Genomic DNA, 12,680 nt, shown 5'->3' with positions numbered 1-12,680 from the left:
CACACTGTATTTTCTTCCTGTAACTGTTTTGCTCTAGGACTAGCAAGTCTCTGCCTATGCAGATTGATGGGGAGCCATGGATGCAAACACCTTGTACAGTAAGTGTGTCTTGATCAGTATATGTAATAAAACATAAAAATATAAGTGTCACAATGACAGTCTGTAATATTGTACGAAATGAAATATTGCATTATTTCCTCAGTCTTCTAGTGTAACCAACCCTAGATTATTTCATTAAAGAACTTGGATGCGATCCTGCAGTCTTACACACAGATTTCAGTATAATATATCTCCCTTCCTCGCTCCCTCTCTCCCCCCACACCCACCCATATATGCATTACTTCCTTATGTATGAACTCACTATACATATGTTTTTGGTTTTGCTCTTTCTAACAAGAATACGTTCAAATAAGTTGAATATTTCTGGCCCATCAACCTTTTTATTGATTTTATGCAGACCCATTCAAAGCACTGGAAAGACTTCAACAGGCACTAATTAAATAATTGAGGAAATTTAATTATAGCGCAGAGGAAAATGGGAGGAGATGCTTCTCTTTCTTAGTGTGCTTACTTGGGAAGAAATGGCGGAAGTGGTTTAGATACCTCACAGAGTAATCCTATACGTGTCTACTTGGAAAGCCAGACCCATTGAGTTCAGTGAGGCTTATTTCAGGTAACAAGATGCAGGATTACAGCCTTATAGCTATTCCACATATTATACCGTACCTGACTTCTTCTTTGTATCATCATCATCATCATTAAAATTACCACAGTCAACATTGCTAATAACATAATTACTTGGTGCGATATTTTATTCTCGCCGATGCTTCGGCTGTTTGGTATGCTTTAATTTCTTTACTATTAATATCTTTTCATAAAGTTCTTTAGCCACACTTTTAAAAAGCCGTACTGAGGTGGACCTCCTTTTCCCTTCCTCATGCTTCTGGTTTTTTTGGAATAAACAATAGATCCGTTGCTTCCCTCTTTTCTTATTCTTATCTTATTCTGATATCAAGTCATATTCTTGGGAAGCCTAGCTTATGTTTTAAGATCTTAATTTTGGAGTGACCTGGTGCTGTTTCGGTCGGGTCCTGAGGCGTTTCACAGCCAGGAATGCCCCCCTTTTTGCGCTGAGGTTCTCCAGTCATCTTTCCACCTATATCGTGCCAAAATGACAGGAAACCCCTTCTTCTGCACTGCTTGGTGCCTTCCTTGGGTTTGAGACCTCCTCTCAAACTTTTTTCAGGGAGTCAGCGTTGCCCTCGCTCTTCCCAGCTTCCCAATAGCTATGATCGGGAGTGCTCCAGACTTTCAGAGCACTTTCCCTCGACCCGCCACTAAGTGTGTCAGGCCAGAAGTCCCGCTAATAACATAATTAGTCAGATAAAAACATAATTAAGAGAGAGCGATAGCGGGTAGCAAACAGGGGGTGGGGGGGTGGAATCTAACATTAAAGCATCAACAATTTGGCAAGCCCAATTATTATTTATTATTATTTATTGGACATGCCCAGTCCTTGTCAAAATAAGATTTTATTAATGGGCTGAAAAATTATCACAGAGAGGGCTTACCTGAGCAAGCGTTTCCACAGCCTCGGTGCAGCAACTGAGGAAGCTCTTTCCCATGTCCTAGCTAATCTTACTTCTGACATTTGGACACAGAGAACATCTTCAGCCAATGTGAATAAACTGGACAGCCTGGTATCCAATGGGTTGTACTCAAAGGGTCTGGACAGTTTCCCTTGCGGGGGGGGGGGGGAGCTCCATTGTTTGGGTGCAACCACAGAAAAGGCTCTTTCTCCATTAGCCACCCACCTAATCTCTGCAGGTAGAAGCAGACAAAGAAGGGCCTCTAAAGACTATTTCAGAGGTTAAAAATAATTTTTAAAAAGGTCACTTCAGCTATGTCAAAAATAAGAGAAAGAACAAGCAGTAGGTCCTTTGCGTAGGGAACATGGAGAAATGCTATTGGGTGACAGAGAAAGGGCAGAACTACTCAACGCTTACTTTGCCCCTGTCTTCACCCAAAAGCAAAGTGATTCCCAACCTGGTGATAACAGAATAAATGATGTAAGGAGGGAGCTGCAGCTAGGAACACCTAGCTACTTTAAATGAATTCAGATCTCCAGGGCCTGATGAGCTGCATCCAAGGGTACTAAAGGAGCTTGCAAATTTCAGAACCTTTGTCTATTATCTTTGAGAATACTTGGAGAACAGGTGAGGTTCCTACAGACTGGAGGCAGGCAAATGTTGTCCCCATCTTCAAAAAGAGGAAAAGGAAGACCCAGATAACAACTGATCAGTGATCTTGACATCGATACCAGGGAAGATCCTAGAATAGATAATTCATCAGTCTATCTGTGAGCATTTACCGTATTTTTCGCCCTATAGGACACACTTTTTCCCCTCCAAAAATGAAGGGGAAATGTGTGTGCGTCCTATGGGGCGAATGCAGGCTTTCGCTGAAGCCTGGAGAGCCAGGCTTCAGGAGAGCCCCAGCGCCAGCCCCACAAGGTCGGGGGACAGAGGGAGGCGGAACGCAGCCATCCCGCTGTCTCCCGAAGTGGTTTGGAGGCTGACGGCGGGGAGACCCCGCCGCCAGCCCCGCAAGCTCTGGGGACAGCGGGGAGGCGCAGCACGTCTTCCCGCTGTCCCCGGACCTGGTCTGAAGGCGGGCTGCGGGGAGAAGAGCACTTCTCCCCGCTGCCGGCCCCACAAGCGCCGGGGGGAAATAATTTCCCCCCCCCAAAAAAAACTTGGTGCGTCCTATGGGCCGGTGCGTCCTATGGGGCGAAAAATACGGTAGATGTTGTGATTATTTAGACCCAGCATGGGTTTCTCAAAAATAAGACATGCTTGACCAATCTTTAGCTGATGCTTTAGCTGAGATTCCTGCATTGGACTAGATGACCTTCCAACTCTAAGATTTTATGATTCTATGAGGTAATTCCTCCCATGGGGCTTTTTCATGTCAGGAAGAATGGGCAGCCAGGAAGGCTGCAGAGAGCACTGAAGGAATGTTTACCTGTGAGGAAAACACACACACACACACACCCTGGGTGCTTTGTAGTCATAGAATAATCTCAAAATCTCTCAGTGGCTGCAGTACCCTGAGAATTAGGCAGAAAATGGAAGCTTGTTTCACAGAGGAAGAAAAACTGCTGAGAAACCAGAGGACATTTTTCAGCCCAACACCTGTTAATATTCAAACTTGTCTATCTTCTTTAGGTAGGAACTTCTCTAATCTGCATACATTTGAGGGCTGATGTGGTTGGGTATTATTTTTGTGTTGTCGTAGTCCCGCACCGCACAGTGCATACATTATTTTTGTTTACCTATGCATAATTTTTTAAATTTCACAACAGGTTCTTCCTCCCCTCCCCCTTCATATAATTGACAATGCAATTTACTGCATGTGTGCTTTCTGCACCTTAGACAACTATGCTGAGATGTAATGCACCTACCTCTCCCGTTCAGAATGTTAAGAAAAGAATTAGTTGTGACTAATTGCCAATTAATTTGTAGTGGTTTAAAGGTGGGGGGAGGGGTGAAACAATTGCACCTACTAATTAAAATTTAAAATATTCCAAAGTGTCATCTGTAGGTGCCTGTGGAATACATAATTTCCATTTTGGTTCTGTGCTGGATCCTGTAACAACCCTGAGGTTGACAGCTTTATTAATTTAAAACCTCAGCAATACCTATTAGTATAAAACATGAAAAAAATGTCATTAATCATTTATTTTAATTTTGCAGCTCTGTCATTTTCTCAGTGTGTTTAAAAATTATGATGACACTACCATGTTTTCCAATTTACCTGTGTGAAGGGGAAACGGATCACACTACTTAGGAGTGATACTAGAGTATATTATTAGAGCTTAATTAATGCCAAACTAATTAGATTTAATTTCAGTGGGTGCAATGGTATTGCTGAGAAATTGTTTTAAGAAAACAGCCTTATATATATAAAACCATTGAGGCGGTTCATAGGGCAAGACCAACGTTATGCAGAGTGCAAAGCAAGATACGCTGATGCGATTTGAAAACTTATTGTATGTTTAAGTCTACTACTAATCCCGAACTCCTGGAACTGTTGGTTCAGAATACAGTGGCCAGATTGTTAATAGGAACCACATATAAAAGCATATTAAAGCTGTGCGGGCTTCAATTTTTTTTCTGGGGCCAATTCACCTTTTAAAGGTGATGAGCTTTAAAACCCTAAATTGTTTAGGACCCGGTTATCTGAAGGACTGGAGGTGATCCAATCGCAATATCACTTGGTTGAGAGCAGGGAGAAGGCCTTTTCCATTGGCTGTGCCTAAGCTTCTGGGGCTCCTTCCAGAGGGAGGCAAACCCTGCCCCTCTTTCATAGGGAAGTTGGTCCAAAACCTTCCTTTAAAGAAGACCTCTAGCATTACCTTTAATCTGCTGCTGTTGGTGCATTCTTGTGTTTCGTGGAACTCCTAGATTCAACATTGTCTAGGGAGAATACATCTCCATGGGTTTAACAGCAGGTAGAAAAAGTAACGGGTGAGACGCGGGTGGCGCTATGGGTTAAAACCTCAGCGCCTGGACTTGCCGATCCAAAGGTCGGCGGTTCGAATCCCCGCAGCGGGGTGCGCTCCCATCGTTCGGTCCCAGCGCCTGCCAACCTAGCAGTTCGAAAGCACCCCCGGGTGCAAGTAGATAAATAGGGACCGCTTACCAGCGGGAAGGTAAACAGCATTCCGTGTGCTGAGCTGGCTCGCCAGATGCAGCTTGTCACGCTGGCCACGTGACCCGGAAGTGTCTGCGGACAGCGCTGGCCCCCGGCCTCTTAAGTGAGATGGGCGCACAACCCCAGAGTCTGTCAAGACTGGCCTGTACGGGCAAGGGTACCTTTACCTTTACCTAGAAAAAGTAATTTTGGCAGCGTCAGCTTTTTACTCCTCTTTCTTCTAAGCTCTGAAAGCAGACGCAGATCCTCATTAGGACTCTTCCCGCTATGCTCCTCTTGGGACCTCTGCTTAATGGCAGAAGCAACTACCGTGCAGGTGTATTAAAACAGGAGTAGGGAATCCATAGCCTTCCAGATGTTATTGGATATCAACTGCCCTAGCCAGCATGGCCAATGGTCAGGCATAATGCAGCTCTGTTTTTCCATAACACTGGCATAAGCAAACTCGGCCCTCCAGATGTTTTGGGACTACAACTCCCATCATCCCTAGCTAACATGTCAGGGATGATGGGAGTTGTAGTCCCAAAACATCTGGAGGGCCGAGTTTGCCTATGCCTGCCATAACATCTGAATCAGGAGAGGCTGTGAAAGCTCTGGAAGGGTATCTGGGCACAGTTATGGATTGGATGAAGGTCAGTAACTGGTACTTGAATCCTGGAGAGATGGAGGATCTTGGGGTGGGGTGGCTCCCATACTCAGGTGACAGGCAAGTTGATTTGTATAGCTCAACTAATTAGGTACACAAATTGTACACTCGTTGAATGTAATGTGTGGATGCTCCTGCTTTGAAATGTGTTGCATAAAAGTATTCTATTTTAGACTATACTGGTAAGAACTGTTGACTTTCCTTAGAGTTTCTTGTTGCTATATAGACAGGTAGTCCATTTCCAGTTTAAGGATGTTACAAATCTCTTAATAGCTTACAACTTGGAACAACAGCCTAGAAGTTTGGTTTTATTTTTATTTTATTTTATTCACTCTTGGTATGGGAAGAATTATTAATATACCTAGTAGTTTTGATACACTAAGGTTCCAGAAGCTGGTGGTGTCAGTTTCTAATACCAAATTCATTATGTGCTGTACCTTGATGGCTGCTTTCTGCTTGGTATATTGTGAGGAAATATGTAGCCACTAATACTCTAAAGGGTGCCTAATTGGGTGAATTTGCAGGAATTACAAATGAATGTTGCCTGAAGCCTTTTTTTATTTTAGCGATCCTGGTAGAGTTATGCATACAATTTCACATATGTTACCATAGGGAAGAGTAAGCTGGGATTCTAGAAGAGTTAAATAAAACCCACTTATCCTGTTGAATTTTTTACATTTCTGTCTCTTTTGATTGTAAAGTAAATTTCCACCCCAAGAAGCAGGCTGTTCCCTATTTTAATGAGCCTGTCCTCTCAGTATACTCCCCCACCCCACCACACACACATTACTATTAGTGAATGACAAGTGAAGGATATTCATTTTAGCTTGAAAATGTCAGGTATGCACTTTAAGAGATATATTTTTTGCCAGTTTTAATGAGGCGGTGTTTCTTTTTGAAAGAAATACTCATTTGTGATGTGGATACTGTGCAGATGACAACTGATATTTAATAAGTGATGGTTCTTGTATTAGTCGTAGTTCACTAAAGAAAATGTCCCAGATAGCTTTTGAAAAACTGTTAGCGTCACTAGCCCAAAGGCAAGATGTGACCTTTTTATTACATAATGAGAATCATTTATTATCTTACAATGTATCTTAAAGTCACAGACAAAATGCCACTTTGATAATTGCTTTCAATTAGCTTTCAGCATAGCATACATTCATAAAATGTCTTCTCTAATTTAGACTTGAATTAGAGAAAATTGGAGACATAATCTACGTTAAGGTTGTCTCATTTAAGGTGATTTCTAGTTTTATATCAAAGAAATCAAAATGAGTAGCTATAAAGCAGTCTTTCATGGTGTTTTAAACAGGCCTTTCAATATTTGATTTGATTTTACTATCAATTAATTAACAAATTAGAATGCTACTCCATCATTTTTGACCTTTTTAGTAAGTTGGCTTTTGACTTTAATTCCTAATGGTTATTTTGAAATTCAGCATTGAAGTTCACGTTAAGAGCAATGAACAATGCGATTAAGAGAAGTATAAATAAGGCATGCTACTGTAATCAAGTGTCTTATTTTTAATTCGTGATGTGTACAAAAAAATCATTATCAGTCTGATCCAGCGGCAGAGCAAAGCACAGTAGAAATGGCTTCTGCTCATAGAGCTGCCATACAGTGGGTGGCAGAAACGGCAGGCTGTGGAGGGAATTATCTCCTATATCCAGCAGTAGGTAGGATAAAATATGGGCCCATTACCCTAGTCAGTGTAGCCATGAACACAGCAGCAGGTATGTAGCCTTCTGCAGCATTTACTGTATTTTTCGCTCTATAAGACGCACCAGACCACAAGACACACCTAGTTTTTGGAGGAGGAAAACAAGAAAAAAAAATATTCTGAATCTCAGAAGCCAGAACAGCAAGAGGGATCGCTGCGTAGTGAAAGCAGCATTCCCTATTGCTGTTCTGGCTTCTGGGATAGCTGCACAGCCTGCATTCGGGCCATAAGACGCACACACATTTCCCCTTACATTTTTAGGAGGGAAAAGGTGAGTCTTATAGAGCAAAAAATACAGTACATTTCCTTGGGTCAGAACCCCCTGGTCCCTTATATCCCTGCCTGATCCCTGATAACTTTGGGGAAATCACTGCTAGCATTCCCCATTGGCTTTGATGCACAGCTTGTGTCTACCAAAAGCCAAGTGTTCAGTATTGTGGACCAAATTTATGGAACTCCCTTCAGCTGAGGTCAGACGTGCCCAATCCCTGTTGAACTCCTGGGGCCTACTGAGGACATTTTATAATTTTAGTTGGTTGACTGGTATTCTGTGCTGCTTTCCATTCAAATGAATCCCAAATCGGCTTGCAAACAATAAATAAGAATAGCATAATGAAACCCCAACAATTGCAGCATAAATCATGTGACGTAAATGAACAAATCATCAGTAAAACAACTGCGATCTATAAAACACTATTAACTAACAAACAAACAACTAAAAAAAGATGCTGAGCATCACAGTTATAAGTCATATTCTATGACTGATGAATCAGCATAGCGTTTATAATCTACAAAACAATAGTAACAAAATAGCAACTAAAAATAAGTTAACACTATTAAGTGCATACATACCCCAACCCAAATGGCTCAGAATCGTTCACTCTGACCAGTTCATCAAAATACACATAAACATCTATTATATAGTAGGATTGTGATCTAATAGAAATAGCTACAACTTAGCTAAACTTACTTATGGGTTTTTTAAATTAATTTTTTATTTTCATTGTATTGAGTTTCTTGTACACCACTTAAAGACCTTAGTAATTAAGTATTAAATGGATTGTCTAAATGAAATGAAATAGGTATTTAATACTATTTTTTTTAAAATAAAAAACCCCAAACTGATCAATAATCAGTTACAACTGTACAGATAAATATAATTCAGGTCACACACACACACACACACACACACACACACACATATATATATATATATCTACAAAAAGAAAATGGTTTTTACAACACCTTATGATGTTAATTTGTATAATTAGAATTATGTTTGATAACTGAGATTCTGCCCAACCATATGAGTATGATTTTCCCCCCCATACACTGATAATTGCCTAGGCAATGGTCTCAAAACTCATTCATTCATTCACCTCTCCTATTTTTTTAACATAGCATTGTTCAATTGCTTCTTTTAAAGTAACAAACATTATTTGTGAACTAGAATGGATAATAGAACTAGATTGTGAGCAAGAATAAGAACAAGAAATTATAATAAAATTGCTGTTTGATGTGTAACTAATAAGGAAACTTAAAATAATCATTTTTTGTGATCCATTGCTATCACATCTTTTGATCAGGTAATAATTCTTTTCTCTCTCACCAGATAAAAATCACCCACAAGAACCAAGCTCCAATACTGATGGGACCACCTCCCAAAACTGGGCTCTTCTCTTCCATCATTAAGAGAACAAGGAACTGCAGCAAAGAATAAGCTTCTTTTAGTTAAATCCTTACAAAATCAAATTAGCAGGGATTTCGAATATGTACGCTGGAAACCTTTCAAGGGTTTTAAAATGTTCTCTACTGCATAATCATGGAATCTGGAATAACAGTTTCTGTGACTGAGCTAATGTAAAATGATGCTATTAGAATAATTTATTGCCACAGTTTTGTAGGCATTTTGCATGAAGAAAGCTAATGTTTACATAAAGTGATAAAGCATATTTTTGTTGCATGCATTGCCATTACTAATTTGCAGGATAAATATGCTGGGGGGGGAGGGGAGAGAATGCAACACTGTTGGAAATGTGATTTTTCCCAGGATGTGAACCTCAGATTGGTCTTTCAGATGGCATATTTAACCCATTGGACTACTCCGGCATCTTCTGAAGTGCCATGAGGCTTATTGCAGCCTTGGTTGGCTTCCTTTCCTGATTAATGCTGAGGAATAACAAACGTTCAGCCTAGTATTTGCCCGGCCGTCCCTCTTAAATCTCACCCATTGAATTCAGTGCAGATCTGATCATTTAAAACCTGGCACATGAACTCTTTGTGCTATCTTGTTCTGTTAGACTTCATACAGAACAGGAAGCAACCAGCCTCATTTCCAGTTTTCGGAGGGCCCTTGAGCGAGGCAGACACCCTCTCTCAGAAAGGACACAGGTTTGAGCTTTTCAGGTCTGTGTCTGAGCACTCTTCCCTTTGCCCTGCCGATATCCACAAGCAACCCCACTTTGCCTGTTGAATTGGAGCAAACTGCAATCGGCAGGAAAACCCAAATTGCCATTTGCTCCGATTCAGCTGTAAAGAGCGGGTTTTCCTGGGGAAAGAAAGGAAAAAAGTGCTTGGACGTAGACCAGGGAAGTGCAGACCATTGCCTAGAAAGCGCAGGGCAAAAGGTAAGCAGGGATAAGTCCAGAGTCCAGAGGCGGAGCGTATGCCCACGCTCCCAAGGAGGGGCAGGGCACAGAGGGTGCCCTCCCACACACGGGATAGCCGCTTGGCTGCACAGAGTGGCGCATGCGCCCTGCAGCTCGGGGTGGAGCGAGCCACCCATGGGGGCGGAGGGAGATGTCAATGGCGGACATTTGGTGCGCCGCCTGCGACTTCCAGGCCTCCCCCAGCTGTCAAAACAAAGGGGGAAGGGGGGAATGCGGCACAGTCCCCCCCTTCCCCTGACGCCTCAGGGTAGGCTTTGGAGTCGCGGGTGGGCGGCGTGCAAAATGTCACCCCCCTCAACGAAGACACCTGGGACCCCTGCCACCCCTGCCTGAGTCTCCTTCATCAATGCAGCAATAATTCATCAATCCAATAATTTTTTTAAACAAACAAACAAATACACAAACAAACATAAATCTCAGCCTATTTAAACCAATCTTTGTAACATTGTTAAGTGACTTCCCCATATCCCCCTGCTTGAATTTCAATGTATATCATTTTAACAGTTTTCCAAAACTAATGTTCTTATAAAATTAACGTAATCACTTAACATCTTTCTTTCTTCCAAATTTGGCATTAAACATATTTATCACATCACATATTTAAATCCTAAGCCTATCTGATATTTGCTAGCTTTCCAATTAAATGCCCACTGATGCTGGTCCATGGAAACAAGTCCTCACAGTACCCAGAGGGTGGCCTCCCCCCCCCCCCAAAAAATAAGCACATTACATAATAGGCTGTTTAGTTCCACATGATCTAACTTCAAAATATTTCCATTGCAAATACGGGCCCACGCTATAGTGTTAGAACAAAAGAAGCATTGCTAACATGCATCTGAGCTGGAGAACCATTACACATAATACAAGACGAAACCCTGGGCTTGTCGCTGAGCATTGACTCAACATGGAGACTCAGCCAATCCTGTCTCTCCGACAGGTGTTATTTGTACGATACATTTGTCTGTTTGCCACATCCATACTTTAATATTTTAAGTGTACATCTAAACATATAAGAGCATATCTGGGAAAGAAATGCAGTGGTTGAAACCAAGCCAAAATTTACTCCACATTAAATCTTCATAATATATCAAACTTCCGAGCAGTCTTGCATATTAGCCTGTGAAGCAGTAGGTGTGCCACATCATAACCAAGCCACATGCCTGATAAACCACATTTCCACCAAAGATTTAGCAGAGCGAGGTTTCAAGGAAAATCGGCTGGTGCAAAAGTAAGCATTTGGGATCAAAACCCTCTTTTGAAAGCTTTTGATTACTTTGGCAGTGCCTGTACCAAGAAAGGGGACTGAAATTCATGAATTACAATTAATTCTTACTAAGTATTTATTTATTTATTTATTGTGTTTATAAAAATAGTCCATGAATCAACTGGTCACCCTGATCAGATGGGCTCATGTGTGTGTCCACTGACCTTGGGGAGGTTTCGTATCTTGTATTTCAGAATGCTCATGTGAACAAATGGGGAGCAAGTTCAGAAGCTGCCTCTAAGGGTCCTGTTACTGTATGCGCAGCAGAGACACTGAATCGGAAGACTCAGAGTTATGGCCAATCATAATTGTGTCACTGGCTTGTTTCCTTTATAACTGCAAAACAACTGATGATATCGCTGCCTTTTTTTGTGTTCTCGATTCCAAGAATTTCTGCTGTGATGATTTTGTGCTCAGTACCTTACTTCCCACCCATGGCCCCCTGGAAAATGTATTAACAGCTTGGAAAACTGCAAAGCAGCTTGTTTTGTGCAATATAAGTGCCGCTGTCTTATGGTCAAGGCCAGGCCAGCCAACAATTTCTATGTTACGTATAAACTTATACATCTATAGCAAACTGCTTTTGGGGGAAGCCACTGTGATTTTCAACCCATTCCCCTTTTAGTTTGAGTTTCATCCTTGCATGCTTTGCTTTCAGGCATTCCACCAAGAAGAGCAACTTGCTTGAAATGCATGATTTATTAACGCCCTCGCACCTTCTAATCTATCTCATACTTTGCTAATGATTTATCAAATCTCTTTTCCTATTGATTCGTTCATCCTTATGAAATGCAAACAACATGAAATTTTTTTGTTGTGCACGGTATTGTGCATGGATGTAAGTACATTAGATACAGTTTGAGTACATTATAGGATTTGGTAGATTTCGTCTGTGTGCAATTGAAGAACACAGAAGCAGTATATTGCCGGCAAAGACAACGTACAGTACGTGAAAAATACTCTTAATGTTCAGTAAATGTTAGCAAACTAACGCCACTTAACATAACATTCAGCATTAGGCTAAGAAATGATATTATTATTATTATTATTATTATTATTATTATTTATTAAAATTTGTATACCGCCCTTCATCCAAAGATCCCAGGGTGGTTCACAATAGATATGTCTGTCTCCAAACCTAAGGCTGTACAGTTCAACATGTATGGGTCCAGTGATGTTAACTATAGTGTCAGAATTATAATTCTCTTGTAAGCTACAAACAAATGTACACCTATATCTGATGCAATGGCTACTTCAGATATCCATGACTCAAAGGCAAATCCATCTTGCACATACTGTATCACATGACATGTTCATTGATTTTATGAAATTATGGCTATAGGTAATAAATATTTTCACATTATGAGTACAGTTTTCTACAAGTGATATTCACCTTCTTTGTAACCACACTTTTTTTCTTTAACAGCCCCAGCTCCTTGATGTAACTGTGTGATAATCTTACAGGCATCATTTCTCCGAAAACTAAAATCTAAGCATAATTTTAGTGGTGTGAGATCTGCTTCCCTATGATTCCTCCTCATGCTGGTATCTTGCACATGAAGTTACTACACAGGTGGGACCACTGAGCTAGTCCTTTGCCCTGCACCTTGTACAATGCTCTTGAAGGAAAGTCCTGCTCACGTTACTGCTTTCTGCACAGA

General features: G+C 41.2%; 1 protein-coding gene across 6 annotated transcripts in view; it reads left to right on the top strand.

Annotated features, from left to right (window-relative positions):
- Positions 1–12,393, top strand: part of DGKB (diacylglycerol kinase beta) — a 251,336-nt gene extending 238,943 nt beyond the window's left edge. For all 6 annotated transcript variants that reach the window (XM_077936981.1, XM_028750678.2, XM_028750679.2 and 3 more), the window contains 2 exons: positions 38–98; positions 8,699–12,393. In XM_077936981.1, the coding sequence (XP_077793107.1) occupies positions 38–98; positions 8,699–8,806 (169 nt within the window). In that variant the 3' untranslated portion in view covers positions 8,807–12,393. The remainder of the gene's footprint in view (positions 1–37; positions 99–8,698) is intronic.
- The last annotated feature ends 287 nt before the right edge of the window (positions 12,394–12,680 follow it).

The sequence above is a fragment of the Podarcis muralis genome, chromosome 12, assembly GCF_964188315.1.
Source record: "Podarcis muralis chromosome 12, rPodMur119.hap1.1, whole genome shotgun sequence".
Classification (NCBI taxonomy): Eukaryota; Metazoa; Chordata; class Lepidosauria; order Squamata; family Lacertidae; genus Podarcis; species Podarcis muralis.
Note: the sequence above shows the minus strand (reverse complement) of the source record. Positions and strands in the feature narration are given on the sequence as shown.